We start from the raw sequence: 17,215 nt of genomic DNA on the forward strand, positions 1-17,215 counted from the left end.
AAATGTTCAGGGTTTCAAATGTCTTAATGATAACATATATTCACAGTAGAATAACATAAGGTAATGAATTTCATGGTAAACCCCCCTTTTTTAGAACTTGAATATGTTAAATGGTAGGATTCTTAAATTAGCATGTTCAAGAATCGTTACGCATTATCCCCAGCAACATAGCTCCTGGCTGTGTGAAAATTGCAAGAAATCTTGGCCCTGTGCACTATAAAGAATTCTGGATTTTTTAAAGACCTAAACCCTGAAGAAGGGGAGTTGATTTTACTTTCTGAAATGTGTTGGCGGGCCGTATGTTCTTTTACTGTGAATTCATTAAAACGGTTGGACTCGTGAACCTTTGTTTGGTGCTCCAATTGGACTGCATACACAACGATTCTCAGCTCTGGCTTTTGTCCCCATTCTTAAAGGGTATCCCAATTTTGAAAGGTAATAGTGGGTACCAGGTCTCTCTTGGGGGAACCAAAGGAAACAAAGGCCGAAGGTATCCCAATTTAGTGGGGTGCCTGAACCAGAGTCACTGGTGATAATGCTATTCATTCTTTTGTTTTTGATTTACACCCAGAGCCTCGTTTTCTACTTTTATTCATTTGAATGGGCTGTGAATGGACCAGTATGCACACTGGGTGAAGTACATCACTGCAGCTGTTAGTGCCTATTAACTTAAAGTGATACTAAATCTCATTTAAAAAAAAATAAATAAAAAATAACAAATATGTTATACTTACCTGCTCTGTGCAGTTGGTTTTGCACAGAGCAGCCTGGATCCTTGTCTTGCCGGGTTCCTCTTCGGCTCTCCTGGCCCCTCCCTCCTGAAAGCAGTTTGCTTTGGGGGCACCCGAGCCGAGTCACAGCTCCCTGTCTCCATTCAAACACGGAACGATCAAGCCCTGCCCCCTTTCTCTACTGATTGGCTGAATGAGTTTGATTGACAGCAGCAGGAGCCAATCGGGCTGCACTGCTGTCTCAGCCAATGAGGAGGGGAGTCACAGGCAGCTTTGACATTCCTGCAACATTGCTGGATAAAAATAGGCTCAGGTAAGTATTAGGGGCTGAGGGGGGCTGCTGCACACAGAGGCTTAATTTATCCTAATGCATAGAATGTAAGATAAAAAAAAAAACCTTCTGCCTTTACAATTCCTTATATATATATATACACACACACACACTCATGCTTCTATTGTCCATATAAAAAAAAATATATATATATGTGTGTGTGTGTGTGTATATATATATATATATATATATATATATCTCTTAAAAAAAAGTTTTGAATTGCAGAGGCGAAATATAGCTCTGTTGAAAGCGCTGCTAATGTGGACATTGTTAATATTCAATATTTATATTTTATATGAACAATAGAAGCATGAGTGTATAATTTTATTGTGATATAGCAGCAGCTATTTACCATATATAAATCTAGTCGCACTGTGTTATTATAAGCGCTGGGTGAAAGAGACCAATTGTTCACTTTCAGCTGGTCACTTTCCTTTTAATACAATCCCTTTAAGCATGTCCCCGAAACTACATTTCCCAAGAGCCTTTTCCCTACACACAGTGTGTGAACAGACTTTTAGCAGTCAAGACAATAGCAATGCTTTTGGGAAAAGAAATCAATGTATGAATGTAAAGAGGGACAAAGAGGGGTTAAGAAAGAGGGAGTTCTGTGGTCAATCAGAATTTCAGAACAGCGCACTGGATTTTTGGTAGATCAGCAGGTATTTTTCTGTACTTGTGTTTTTCAATGGATAAAACATGGGAAAATGTGCTATTGAAAATGTGAGTCCTACAGAGATGTACAAAATATATATATTTTATTTTGTCCTGACATTATATCTTAAATGTAAAACTTTCTAGTGGTTCAAAAAAGGCGCTACCCCCCCCCCCCCCCCATATCAATAGAAAGGTGTAATCTCACCGGGAAATGTGTGAGGAGGCAGACTTGAACAGTAGACTCATTGACGCAGGCTAAATTCTTCAGAAAAACCAATATTTGTGCATGTGTTCCGGAAGGGCCGGCCTAAATCTGCACGGCCTTATCCACCTTCCTTCTCCTTAGCAGCCAAGCCCCTCCGGATTGTTGGAGCTGGCCCAGTGCGGTTACACCTGTCCTATGTGATTCACTTCAGCTCCACAAACATCCTTCTCATAGGCCAAGCAGTCCGCAGCGATTTGGTGGCTTGCAGATTTATAATAATCTACTTTTAGTGCTGTTAGTCTGCAAATTTCTTTTTCTTTAAAGGTACACTCCAGTCAAAATTGGAAATAAAGCTCCAAGATGCATTTAGACTCCTTGGGGATTGAGTGTCATCCCCCAGGCACCTTTGTAGTGCAGCAGTCCACCCTTCTCCCATTGGTCAGATTTGGTGGTACTGAAACCCCTGGCTGTAATGCAGGACACGCCCACCTCAGGCTAATTGTTGGCTTGCTGAATGGGCTGAGCTTGGGCTGACTTGCTGATTGGGCTGTCTTATTGCTACCACCCAGCTTAATAAAACCTCAATGAAAAAAATCAAAGGGGATGGGTGGAAAATGTTGAGCATCCTTTCAAGTTTTAGGCCACTTCTATGCAACTGACTGGCTGCTCTCTGCATTGTTGGAAATTGAAGTAATAAGCTCTGAAAACTGTATTTTCTTTTCACTCCTGTACTCAACAAGAATTTAAAAAATACTAAAAAATCCTACTTATTAACAACCTGCCTTTATAACACTGCACTCTTCCTTCATGTGACAGGTTCACTTTAAATCTGTTTTTCAATTTTATAGAGAAGGATTTAAAACATTTGAACTTTTAAATCTCTATTACCAAATCTAAAAAAAAAATCAAGAAAACCTTCAAAACACTATATAATTTTCCTTTTTGTCCTGCGGGCCTCTAATATACATAAACATTTTTGTTGTTGGGTTTAGTTATCCATAAAGCTCTTTTGTATGGATATGGATAGATCACCATAGATTCCCTGTGGAAGTGAGAGAGACAGAGAGACAGACAGAGAGACAGACAGAGAGAGACAGACAGTTGTAGAGAGAGAGAGAGACAGACAGATGGAGAGAGAAGGACAGACAGAGACGGAGCGACAGACAGAGAGACGGAGCGACAGACAGAGAGAGAGAGAGAGACAGACAGACAGGGAGAGAGAGAGACAGACAGATGTGGAGAGAGAAAGCAAGACAGAGAGGGAGAGAGACAGATAGACATAGAGAGACAGACAGACAGAGATAGACAAACAGAGAGAGAGACAGACAGAGAGAGAGTGAGACAGACAGACAGAAAGAGACAGATGGAGAGAGAGAGACAGACGGAGAGAGAGAGACAGACGGAGAGAGACAGACAGACGGAAAGAGACAGACAGACAGAGAGATGGAGAGAGAGAGAGACAGACAGAGACAGACAGAAAGAGAGACAAACAGACAGAGAGAGAGAGAGACAGACAGACAGACAGAGACAGAGAGAGAGACAGCCAGACAGAGACGGAGAGAGAGAGACAGGCGGAGAGAGAGACAGAGACAGACAGACAGACGGAGAGAGAGACAGACAGACAGACAGACGGAGAGAGAGAGAGAGAGACAGACAGAAAGAGAGACAGAGAGAGGGAGAGACAGAGAGAGGGAGAGACAGACGGAGAGAGATTGATGGAGAGAGACAGACAGACAGAGACAGAGAGACAAACAGACAGAGAGAGAGAGAGACAGACAGCCAGACAGAGACAGAGAGAGAGACAGCCAGACAGAGACGGAGAGAGAGAGACAGGCGGAGAGAGAGACAGAGACAGACAGACAGACGGAGAGAGAGAGAGAGAGACAGACAGAAAGAGAGACAGAGAGAGGGAGAGACAGAGAGAGGGAGAGACAGACGGAGAGAGATTGATGGAGAGAGACAGACAGACAGAGACAGAGAGAGAGAGAGACAGACAGAGATGGAGAGAGACAGATGGAGAGAGAGACAGACAAACAGAGAAAGACAGAGAGAGAGATTAGATTGTGATAGCTCAAGTGCTGCTACATTGTTTACCAAACATTTCCACCATTCCACATGAATCTATGGTGATCTATCCATACAAAAGTGCCCAATGGATAGCTAAACCCAACAACAAAAATGTTTATCTATAATAGCTTAGCAGTTCTTAGATATGGTGGCTGCCTTTGTTTTCTTTTTTCAGGCTAACAACATTTTCAGCAAGTATAGAAAAATATCTGAGGATCCTGCCAGGAATGCAGTGTCACTTTCCCTGAGCTGACCTGAAGGCACAAACAATGTTATCTCCCTTCTGTAAACTACTAATCCTCTTAACCCTCATGTAGCGGAGATGAAAACATGTTTGAAAACCAGCCAGGAACAGGCAGAGTGTTATTCACAGGATTACTAAGTAAAAAAATTAAAGGAAAAATGAATCACAGCACATCACACAGCCATCACATCTAAGAACTAGCAGGCTGCAATACATTACTTCTTTGTTTTTGGATTTAGACCCATTTTTTCATTTTTTTGAATGGGATATTTTCAAGCAGGAAAGGGTTAAGGTTCAATGTTTTTTGGCTGATGTCTGTGTGTGAGGGCGCATTACTGTAAATATTCCTCCGTGTTGGTCTTGGAGATGGCAGATTCCATAATGAAAAAGAGAAGACAATTTTCCACCCTCCGTAGTAGAACGTTCCGACTCCTAACTCCTTTAACACGTTCATCCCATCACCCAGCGTATGCGGATCATTCTGGTCCATTCAGAACTGAGCTGCTTTTCTTATTGCAAAACACAAGCTCTACTTTCCCTGGGTTTGTCTAAAACCTACGTCATTCTATAGCCGAGATCTGTACATTATGTAATTGTGAAGATTAGTAGTTCTAGCGGATGTTACAAGTACAAACCATTCTTGACCTACTTGTACAGACTTTTCAATTAGGAAATATATATATATTTTTTATATACAATTTTTCATTAATTGTTATGATCAGGACTAATAAATTCAAACTTTAAAAACTATTTTTTTTTCTGTTGGATAAATGTCAAATATGGAATCTGTAATCTTCTCTGGCCTTCTGTTTAGCCAGCAGGGGAAGCTCTATTCTCCTTTTCACATATTAAGTTATTTTAGCTTTCAGTTGAGCTTAAAAAGACTGACGCTTACAGAACCCCAATGAGTCACCACAGCAGTGACTCATCCCTAAACCAAAGGCTTAGGGGGAGGCTTCAGTTCTACAAAGCAAGCTGTAAAGCAAGTTGCTCTGCTATGCTGTCACTTTAGCCAATCCTTAGTGCTCTGGGAATCCATCATCATGTGTGAATTGTTTTTATTTGTAAAACAAAAATGATATAATACACACACACGAGATACGCCAGATAAAATAAACCCCCAAACCATTAGTTATCCTTTAAAACTAAACTCCGGGGAAAACAAAAATCCCACTTGGAGTGGGTCTGCCCCCACACTGCAAGGGTTAAATGCTCATTTAGGTCTACAAGGATCAAGAAAATCAGTTTTACTTACCTGATCCTCTGCTAACCGCAAGTTCTCTCCAAGCTGCTAGACTGGTCCCTGCAGGATCTTCTCCCCTACACTCTGGCAGTCACAGGTCCTCTGAAATCAAGTACAATGCAGGGTCCATAGCTCTGAATTGGGAGAGGGAGGAGAGCTGCAGCCTTTGGGGGAGCGGGAATCAGGTAAATAAAACTACATTTTCCTATAGATTATACAAAATGTTTTGGGCATTCAGATGAGTACAATACTTCCTAGATCAGGGATCTCCAAACAAAGGGCCAGTTTACTGTCCTTTAGACTTTAGGAGCGCCAGACTGGGGTCATCGGGAGTAGAAAATATCCCAGCATCAGTTGGAGGAAATAATGCCCCATCTTTGCTGTTAGTAAGAGGAATTGTGCCCCATCATTTGGACCATTGGGAGGAATTGTGCCCCATCGTTTGTCCCTGTGGGAGGAATTGTGCCCCATTGTTGGTTTCATTGGGAATAATTGTGCCCCATCATTGGTATCATTGGGAGGAATTGTGCCCTATCATTTGGACCATTCGGAGGAATTGTGCCCCATCGTTTGTGCCAGTGGGAGGAATTGTGCCCCATTGTCGTTTTCATTGGGAATAATTGTGCCCTATCATTGGTATCATTGGGAGGAATTGTGCCCCATCATTGATGTCATCGGGAGAAATTGTGATCCATCAGTGGAGTCATTGCGCCCCATTGTTGGTGTAGTGTTTGAGAAACCTTGCCCCATTGTTGGTGTCATTGGTAGGAATTGTGCCCCACCGTTGATGTCATTGGGAGGAACTGTGCCCCTTAGTTGGTGTCACTGAATGAAATAGTTCCCCATGGGCCTGATAAAAGCAAGCAAAGGGCCACATCTGGCCCCCGGGCTGCAGTTTGGAGACCACTGTCATAGATGGAACTAGCAGTGCACTGACTGTACTGCTTTATGCCTGGAGCTGCACTTTGGCTAGGTACCCATGGGAATTTTTTGAATCCTGTAGACAATAATATACAAAGCACATCCCAGCAGAGTTTGCCTAATTCCTTTTAATGCCTGCTTAAAGCCCTTGGAAGCTTTCTAATCATCCAAAGTTTGCTAAATACCTCCTGAAGGTTGCTCAATACTGGTTGAATTCAACCCAGAATGGAGCTGATGGAGCTGAAGGGTGCCTCTAGAGGACTTCATGGAAATTCCATAATGCTCCTAGATGCTTTGTAAATGCTCCCATAAAGTGACACATTTCAGACATTCAAGTGAAGATTAAAAAAGACGCCCGTGTGGACTTAGCCAAAACTCAGCTCTGCTGCTTTCTTATTGGGCCTTTCGGCATACAGTAAAGCACCATCTTCGGAATGGCAAGTGAGGACAATCCAAGGGTTGAATCTGTATACCGTACATTGTGACGTATTGTTCCTTGTGTGATTTAAACATACCGGAGGACTGCAATGCTATTTCACTCCGTGACACTTTTCCATGGTTTGGCTCTTGCAGGCAGCGGTTAGCGGTTTATTGCAAAGCTGCTGATGATCACTACCCTGTTCTCATTTTCTCAAGGGGTGGATTAACATTGTAACCACATTGTTAACCCCTCCTTGGCTGGTGCCTGCACTGTGATCTAGCAGTGAAACAATGCATCTAGTATAATTCAAGAGAGCCTGAGCGTCCGGCTGGGAAGAGTACACCGTCCACCTTGTGGATACTTGGCAGACAGATAACAGACTGCAATGGTTGTATTATAACTATGAGAACATTATGGGTGGGGTAAAGGACAATTAAAACAGGAACATCCTAAGAATTTTTAAACAAGTAGATATTTACTAGATATCGTCAACTGCTTGTAGACCATAGACGTTATTTGAGCCAAACCAATGTTGATTTTTTTTTTTTTAATACTGAACCTGTTACAAAAAAATATAATTAAGTCAGACATCAAAATAGAGAAGTTCGTGCATGGACTTACTTTAAGTTCAAACCATCAAGATAGTTTGAGGAACAGCATGTCTCAAAGCTGCACCTGAGATGACTTGAGACAGCTTGAATACAACCAGTACCATCTCAAGAGCATTAAAGAGCCCCGGGCAATGCAGTGCACTGGGGCCCCGCCTACACAATCACCCATGAGAATAAAATGCAAATTATCGATAAGGCGATATTTATTGGTACAACAGTGCCAGGCTAATGACAGCTTCCAAGTTCGGCAGCTGGGTCCGGTGAACACACACACAAATGGGAGTCAGACTCGACTGTCCTGTGTGTGCCTGTTCCCGTGAAGGCAGACAGGTATTCCTGCAGTTGTGATCTCCCCCTCCTCCCAAGTGGCCTGATAGCAAAGCAGGGCCAACAGGTGCTTGCCACCTGCTAAGTTCGGGGGCGGGATGCACACGGGAATCTGGACTAATGCTTGGCTGGGGCGCTGGGCAGGTGGGACCCCTCTGGGCAGGTAGGGCCCCATGCCCATTTGGTAAGATGGCTCTGAATACAACATGAAGGTTGGGATTTGCTGTAATGGTGCCTGTTGGTACATATACTGTATATCTTCTGCGCAGTCTTGTATTGTATTTTATAAGTGCACTAGAGAGGAGATAACTCAGAATGAACACGGTGAATGCAACTTGATTATTGGGCAGTTTACACCTGCTTTCTGCATGACATATCACATTGCCTTAGGGCCCTTTCAGATGAATGGTGATTAAAAAAAAGCAGCTGAGCTTTGGTCATACTGTTGCCCATCTAAATTTATTACAGGTACTTATATAGCGCCACCAATTTACACAGTGCTTTACATCAGTCCCTGTCATCAAGGAGCTTGCAATCTAAGGTCCCTAACTCATATCACATTGATACATACACACTAGGGCTAAATAACCCCCAGCATGTCTTTGGATTGTGGGAGGAAACCGGAGTATCCAGAGGAAACCCACACAGGCACAGGGAGAACATGAAAGTCCAGGCAGGTAGTACCCTGGAGAGGATTCAAACCATTGACCCGGAAGTGCTAATCACTTCCCTAACAATACAGCCAGACAGGTCTGTATAAATACCATGGCCTCGGCAATTTTAACTCGTTTTTTCAGGCGTTTTTTCAGGCGTTTGTATGGGCGTTTTTTCAGGCGTTTTACAGGCGTTTTTTACAGGCGTTTTTAGGTTGACTAGTGACCAATGGAAAAAAAGAAAAACGCCTGTAATCTGCCCAAAAAGAAGCTCATGTACTTGTTGGAGCGTTGGGCGTTTTGCTTAAAACGTCAAAACGCTCAGATGTGAACAGGGGCCATTGAAATTGATAGGATTTGTCTTGTTGGGCGTTTTTTGAGCTGATCCTAGAGCAGAAAAACTCCCCAAAAACGCCCCAAAATGCCTACATGTGAACTTAGCCTGACAGTCGGTACCACACATCAAGCTTGCCCATTAAGTTCAATGTGGCCATACCACAACTGCAAGCCGAATGCTCGGCTCCCAAGTGTGGGGCAGTCCTGCAATATAAAATTTAAATTCTGAACTCCTGTTAGCCACTGCTATACTACCTTCGGAAAAGTGATCTACTGCTAATCGCTTTTCAGAGGACGGAAAGCAGTAGCGTTAATGTGAAAGAAGCCTTACTACAACATTAGAGGATTGCTATTTGGGCAGGTAATATACTTATTTTGTGTATAAATATCCGTGATATCCTGTGTTGATATATTAAGATGACACTCTTCTAAAAACATATATCATCAAGTAAATAAATATATCATAAATATAAAACTCATAAGTGGAAAAATATATAAATATACATTAAAGTGCTGAAATAAATACAGTGTAAAAGAAACAATTGTGCTAAAATTAGATTTGCAGATAATGTCCGTGATCATTTCGCACAATTGCAAATCTAATTTTAGCACAATTGTTTCTTTTACACTGTATTTATTTCAGCACTGTATATTTATACATTTTTCCACTTATGAGTTTTATATTTATGATATATTTATTTACTTGATGATATATGTTTTTTAGAAGAGTGTCATCTTAATATATCAGCACAGGATATCATGAATATTTATACCCGTATTCATATATACCTAATTTGTATTTATTTTTTGCGCAGCACATGTATATTTTTATTAATTTATTTACACTTGCCTTAAGGGGAGTGATTAGTGCAAGCAGCAAATACTTTCTTTGTACAATATAGTAGCTCGCAGGATCACTTATACTTATTTTGTCCTTTTTTTTTTTCCAGTGATCAGAGCCAAAGTGGTGGGCAAAAAGCTGATGAACGATGGGCCTTTCGGTACTATGCGTTACACTGTTAAACAGATGAAGGTGAGTGCTCTCTATACTGATCTCTATGGATCTTCTTTATACAACTACTACATAAATACGTGGTTTGCTGGCTTTTTAATGCAGAAGAGACACTGTATGTCTCCTGTGCGGTGTACAATGTAGGCATCTGCAGAGATAAATAGCCTCCTGCATACGTGCAGAGGTGACATAGGGCTCCATTCACTAAAGCAGATTGCATGAGGTATTTTAAGTGTTTTATTCGCGAATGGCAAATATTTTTTTTAAAAACGCGATCCAGTATTTTACTGTATATTTTAAGGCGGTAGACACCGCTCTGTGAATGGAGCCCCTTGTCTCAGCCTAGCCAATCAAATAAGATAAATATTGAAAGCCAGAAGAAGAATGGCCAAAGATGTCAGTGTCGGTGAGACAGCTTCTGGACACCGCATCGCTGGACTGCAGGTGAGTAGTTCTACTTTCAGTCTTGCACAGTTGTACAGACTTCTCTCCTTTACTGAGTAAAGGAGTGGCAAATCCTGTTTATACTGTGATCAGTTGTGATTAGAAACAGCTGGTCACATGGTAAAGAGCCACTGTGATCAGCTGTGTCCAAAGGATGCCAATGAGCACTGCCCTGGGGTGCACGAGAAGCGTGATCACGGAAGAACGTCAATAGACGACTTCTCGGATATATGCGCCTGCGCTGTTGCCATCATTAGGCTATAGTGCGGTCGTGAAGAGATTAATCACGTAAATCCTTGGTGCCTGTTAGGTTCTTGGTTGTGTTCACAAATGTCTGAAACAGAGCAGCCCCTGTTGCAGCCTTTCACCTTGTGACCTGCTACAAAGTTACAGAATACAATCTGATCAATGGGGAAGAGGAGCAGTGGCAGCTGGTGCTCTTTATGGGCCCGGGGGGGGGGGGGGGGGGCAGACGGACCACACCATACCCCCGCCCCCCCGGACCACACCAGCCCGCACACCATACCCCCCCGGTTGCCGGCTCACTCACCCTGGACATGTAGAGGGCAGGCTGGCAGCAGCGGTGGCTTCCCCCTCAGTCTTCTGCGTCTCCTCCCTCCTCCTTGGCCAATGGCATGGCTTCTCCTTTCGTCCAATTTGGAAACGGGTCTCAGGACCCGCTTCCTGATTGGCCAGGAGGAGGATCTGTGTGACAATAGCGAATATTCATTCGCTATTGTCACACAACTAGGTGGGCTCAGGGCGCAGTGCTCTGCGCCCCAAGCCCACCCTTTTTTGAAGCCTATTAGAGCCTCTGGCTCTAATCACATGCTTCAAAAACAAAAAAAAAAACATTGGAATCCATGCGTTTGGCACCCTGCATGTAGATTAGGGGGCCAGACGCATGGATAGGGGGAGCGGCGCCCCTGCGCCCCCAATGGACCGGCCTCCACTGGAGAGGAGTCTAAAGGAGATGCTTCCTCCTGCCTGCAGCAGACTGATTACAACATCATCTCAGCCTAGGCAGAGTCACTGAACTGCAACTCGGGGACCATAAAAAGGTGGAGATTTTCCTAAAAAAAAAATGATACTACTGACAATATGCAAGAAAGAACAAGAAGCTGCAAAGTATACTTGAGGTGTAATAATCACAAGACTGGCTGAACAGCACTGCAAATATTTTGGCTGTTAGTACAGGTCACAGAAGAAGTTGTTTTTAAGTTCGGCCCGCTGGCTTGTAGACTGGTTGTACTGGCTTGTGATCCATCACAGAGGAAAGTCGTGTTCTGGGCCGGATTAGTTCATATGTTTACATGTACATAGTAAAGTCACTTAGCAATGCAGCATTTTGCCAGCTTTGGACGCTGGATTGGTAAATAGATGAAGTCAGACGCCTCTCCCCGAACTCTCCGGGGGTCTAGGATGGCCAGTGTGATGGATCCTCCGCTCCAAGATTCTCTTCTAGCCTGTGACATTCACTCTTGTTTTGTACAATATTTACTGGGGAAAAAAAGGAAAAGGAAAAGAAATGCTTCTGGGCACGTGTAATCATTTTCCGTAATAAAAAGGGATCGATTGTGCCTGGTCCTTGGAGAATGCTGTGTAGACGGGAGTAGCAGCGTGGTCTCTGCCAGGTCTCCCCCTTGCAGGTGTAATACCCCACTGCAAGAATGTGTTCTTAAAGTGGACCTGTCATTAAAATTGACACTTTAAATGAGCCAAGAGGGCACAGATCAGCATTGCCACATCACATCATTAAAATGAGCTCCCTTGTCACTACCAGAAGCACTGTGCTTGCTTCACATTAGCGGTCTATTCTCAATCTGCTAGATTTGCAGTGAAATAAAAGAATCAGCACTGCTATGCAGCAAGCAGAGTCCGTTAAATGAAAAATGCAGGAGTGTTTTCTCATTAGATTTGGGATCCTCGGCGTTCTCAGGATAATGGCAGGATAGGAATGTAACCCTCATCCAGGCTCTGTAAAGGCAAGTATTTTTGAGCTTCACTCTACCATTGTTTTTTTTTCTGCCCTTCATCTTTTTAGATTTACCATCTATTTTATTGGAGTACAGCATCACACGACCGTGCAATTAAAGTAACGCAGTGCCATATTGCAAGAAATGGCCTGGTCATGAAGGGGGGTAAACCTTCTGGGGCTGAAGAGGTTAAAGTGATACTAAACCCACAACAGTAAAATTAGTCTGTATATGCAGTAAAGCATGCTTGTTATATTCACTGTGAACCTAAGGGGCTAATCCTCTGCATTGTGTAAAAAGGCTGTTTGATCCTGTCTTCTCTGATCCTCCCCTTCTTTTACTGTCCCCAATCCATCTCCTGGCAGTACAGAGCCGTGGGGGCCCTCTGCACATGCTCAGTTTGGTGTGTATTGCTAGGAGGTATTTTTTTTTTCTTGGGACAGTGCCCTGATCAGCACAGAGCCAATCAGAACTGTCCAGACACAGGGTCAGGGGTCCTGCAGCCTCATAGGCAGTGTTGGGGTAGTTACTCAAAAAATTTAACTAGTTACTAGTTACTTCTGTAAATTGTAACGAGATTACTTTGCTAGTTACTGCATTTGAAAAGTAACTTCACTACTTATTACTTTACTTTCCTCTTTCTTAATTGACCGTGTAGAACATGGGTGTCCAACCTTTTGGCTTCTCTGGGCCACATTGAGTGTAGAGAAATTTTCTCGGGCCGCATATAAAATATATACTATAGTTAAGGTATATAAGAAATAAAACGCTGCTGCGTCCTTCCCGCGCTGCCGCGCCTCCCCAGCACTAATTTAACACAACTAGTGGATGATCCCCTCTGAGGCAGCCTCTGCCTACAGTTAGTTGGAAACCTCTGTGGCCGAATGGCGGTGCCCACGACTCGACTTCCTTCCTCCCCAGCAAAAAATAAATAAAATTGTCAGGGGGCAGTGGGCCGCATTGCCTGTGGTTCTGGGCCGCAGGTTGGACTTGCCTGGTGTAGAAGAAGATACATGACACTCTTTCTGCATAGAGTTTATTGTATAAACACAGGCTTTGGGAAACATGAGAACAAAACCTGAAAAAAACAGAATAAAACATAAAGTGCAACAAAAAGTCATAAACTTCATCCCTCTCTATTCTTCGAAATAACGATTGTATCGCACGGCTTGGTTAACGCAGGAAAGCGCGTTCCAATAGCCTAGTAAAGTAGTGTAGTTACCTCCTATAGCCCAGTAAAGTAGTGTAGTTACCAATATTAGTATTGTAACTAGTTACGTTACTTCGTTACCAAAAAAAGTAATGTAGTTACTGTAATCAGTTACTTTGTAACTCGTTACCCCCAACACTGCTCATAGGACAGTCAGAGGAGAACGAAAACTCCTCTTACAAGCTTTAACCATACACTGATAGAAGTCCCAAGACTACTCTATACCGCTGATGAGAAAAGGAATTTAGCAGTTTATATTTACTAAAATAATTGCATTTCCATGTTCAGTGTACTGTGGGAGTCCAGATATAGTGAATGCAGGCTCCTGGGTTTAGTAACACTTTAATGATTTTGTAATGCTGTATTTTCCAGCACTTCCTATCCATGTGACATCTTGTTGCACTAATGCACAAGGCCTCATGAGGCATGAAGAGAGTTTAAATTTCTCCACCGGTGACAGAGATGGCCAATAAGGACCTGATAGGGGTTCTAGCTCTTCCTCACACTCACTAAAGCTTGAAAACAAATGATTAGGTGGGATTTGGCTTTAACCCTCTTACTGCAATTGAGTGATCTTTCATTAACCCGATTTCCTCTTCCAGTGTCCAGAGCTGGACCTCTATGCCTGTAACACTTTGTAGAACTTGAAGCTTTGCTGTAGGAACTTTTGATTTGGGGTTTTAAGCCCCCCCCCCCCCCCTTCCATAAGCCCGCAGTCATGAGGCTGGCTTACTTCCTCACCAAGAGAGAAAGGAAAGTTAATACTTTGGCACACATTCGAGAAACCTGCAACTTATTATAGGGATAAAGCTTTAGGGAGAAACAAGCAGGCCACATGCTGTTCGCGTAACAATAGTGTTACTTGTGTACAAATCTGGAGGGGGCCGGCTTGGGGGTCTCTGAATTAGGATTTGGATTCTGTAACCATATCATTACCACACTGGGAGAATTACAGAACTGAGAACAGGAATTTTGATATCTTGATATTTCTTAACTTGGTCTCTAAATGGTGCTGTGTAGAGTCTGGAACATCTATGGAAAAAAGCATTCAAAATACTTGATCATGGAGAGAGTTGGAGAATTAGGTTGATTACATAATGGTGCAAGCTTGACAGGATGTAGGGAAGCTAGTCAATCACTTTTAATACAAAATTACCATTTGCAGTGATGGGGAAAAGGGAACAGCCATTTTATTTATCAAACATGTATTTATGATTGAGCAAATATATTGGATGTATATTTTGTGAGAAGTCATATTGTATAACAGCTGTTGTCTTCAAAAGCCATTTATACCTCCTGTTGTTAGATTGCTATCTAGGCTTTTGAAGACCTGTCCAGTTGTTTACTGGAAGTAACAAGCCTTTGTGAACAACTATTCCGCGTTTCAATCAAGATGTCACTTCAAAGAAACTTTAGATAGATAGGTGCCACCCTCTTCATAATGTATAAATTGTAATACAAGTCCTTAGGAAGTTAGAGCAATGTTTATTAAGCCAACAGAATGTAATGTGATTGACTTGCTCTCCAAACATGTCTTCCTATCTACATGTTTGTCTAAATAAATATAATTTTTAATCTGGCTTCAACAGTCAAAATGTTACTGAAACCCATGAGTTCTGGGGTTACCCTTACAGCAGTATCATGTGATACTCATCTCCTCTCTGAAGGCCACTAACACCCGTCAACAGGGCAGCCATCAGAAATTTTGGGGCCCCTTACACAGCTTAAAGCGGAGTTCCAGCCATTCACTCACCTGTCCAACGGTCCAGCGATGCGGCCGCCCGAAGCCTCGATCCTCTCCCTCGGCGCCGGCATCACTGCTGTGGGCACCCGGCTGTGACAGTTTGCGGCTTCACAGCCGGGTACCCACTGCGCATGCGCGAGTCGCGCTGCGCGTCTTGATTGGCCGGCAATCTTCTGGGACCTCTGACGTGTCCCAGAAGATTGCAGGGAGGGAGGGGGAGAGGAGAACTTCCGTTCAGGGCGCCGCGGCGCTCCGAGCGGAAGTGGGAGCGGGTACCTGTCAAAACTAGGTACCCGCTCCCCCCCCCCAAAAAATGACATGCCAAATGTGGCATGTCAGGGGGTCAGGACTCCCTAAAGCGGAAGTTCCACTTTTGGGTGGAACTCCGCTTTAAGGCCTGGGCCCCACCGGGCCTGACCACCAACATTCCGCCCTCTGGCCGTCCCACCGAATCCGTCCACTGGCAATCCCACTGAGTCCTTCAGTGCACCCACTTCTATTTTAACACTCTTACAACTTAATAAATGAAAATGAATCCAATCCATCAAAGATACATCCCCATATATTCAGCAAAGAGACATCCCAATCAAGTAAAGAGACTGCTTCATATATTCAGCAAAGAGACATCCCAATCAAGTAAAGAGACTGCTTCATATATTCAGCAAAGAGACATCCCAATCCAGCAAAGAGACAGCCTCATATTTTCAGCAAAGAGACAACGCAATCCAGCAAAGAGACATCCCTTCAGCTGCATCGGCTTACTCTGCAGCCGCTATGCTTTAGCAATTGCTAGTTACTGCAGCTGCAACTACTCGGTCTCCTTGGTTGGGGCCTGGGCGGCCGGGCCCCTCGGAGCGCCTGGGCCCCTTACATGTGTATGGGCTGTCCCCCCCTGATGGCTGCCCTGCCCGTCAAGTCTCACCACTCGGATGTCTACCACTAGTCATCGTCTAAGCCTCTACTGTATCGAATAGTCCAACATCATCCAGCCCAGGCCATTATAGACCCTCCTACCTGCTGCGTCACTCCTATTTTTAAGCTTTATTAAATCCTGATGATTTCTGGCCCCTTTTTTTCCTCAATGGCTATGTATTTAGGCACATGTGCAGCCCAAGTGTTCTCATTAAAACGAGGGAGAGCTACATCAGCAAAAATATAAAATGTTTAGTTCTGCATGACAAGTCCACTTTAAATATTCACTAGTCCTATGACTGACCGCACTGGGTGTGAAATGCGGTTTGGCAATTGCTATGTTATTCCAAGAAAGAAGCAAGAGCTTAAATGACGCTGTCATCATGAGAAGGCAGCCCTGCTGATCAGACTGAGTTTTGTTGGGTGTTGGACGGCTTTGAGGGTGTAATTTCCCTTATCGACTCCAGATGGCTGGTGGGGTCGACGTATTGATTGAAGAGACTTTAATCGGGAGCCAATGGTGACTTCAAACTCAAAAAGCTTTTGGTGTTTTATTTTTCTTTTTTGCTAACTTTTAATAAATTAACACTGAGTGACTGTTGACCTCAGTCACCATAGAAAGCTGATTTTGTGATGCAATTTCTGTTAAAGTAGATCCAAACCCAATCACTAAAGTCTTTTAGAAAGTTTGACACATTGGCGTAATTTAAAACGTTGTTTTCAACTATTATAATCTACAGCTTTCATTAACCTAATCCCTGGTGATCCTGCCATGAAGGTCCTTGTTCAGGCCCTTCCTGTTATAGGGTGACAACACTGTCCCTGTCTTCCTATTGCTGTATTGTCTCTCTGTCACGTAGACTACAAGAGGCCATTAAAAAAACACATTATGAAACTATGGTCCACTAAGTCCTTCATTAATATCACAAATCACAGCAAGAACAAGCTAATAAGTTTAAAGAGGGCAAAAAAAACCCCCTTCATTAGTGCTTGAATCAATGTAGTAAAAGTATGTATTGGACTCAAGACAATACTCTTGAATTAGCATTTTAATAGGAAAAGCAGTTCCTGTGTAGTTGTGCCTGTATCAATCAGAGTTTTAAATTCAGGTGCTTTGATTTGAGTCCCATATATACTTTTGCTACATTGTTTCAAGCCCTGGGGAAGGGG

The 17,215-nt window shown here is 43.2% G+C and overlaps 2 protein-coding genes across 2 annotated transcripts in view; one reads left to right on the forward strand and one right to left on the reverse strand.

The window, feature by feature from the left end:
• Window positions 1-17,215, reverse strand: part of SYN3 (synapsin III) — a 594,890-nt gene that overhangs the window by 270,969 nt on the left and 306,706 nt on the right. The gene's annotated exons all lie outside the window — the stretch shown is intronic.
• The window catches only part of TIMP3 (TIMP metallopeptidase inhibitor 3), a 69,385-nt gene that overhangs the window by 46,791 nt on the left and 5,379 nt on the right, over window positions 1-17,215 (forward strand). Inside the window, exon 2 of the mRNA XM_082255355.1 lies at window positions 9,698-9,780. Coding sequence (XP_082111481.1) covers window positions 9,698-9,780 — 83 coding nt within the window. The remainder of the gene's footprint in view (window positions 1-9,697; window positions 9,781-17,215) is intronic.

The sequence above is a fragment of the Pelophylax lessonae genome (genome assembly GCF_965119305.1).
Source record: "Pelophylax lessonae genome assembly, chromosome: 4".
In the NCBI taxonomy this organism is placed as follows: domain Eukaryota; kingdom Metazoa; phylum Chordata; class Amphibia; order Anura; family Ranidae; genus Pelophylax; species Pelophylax lessonae.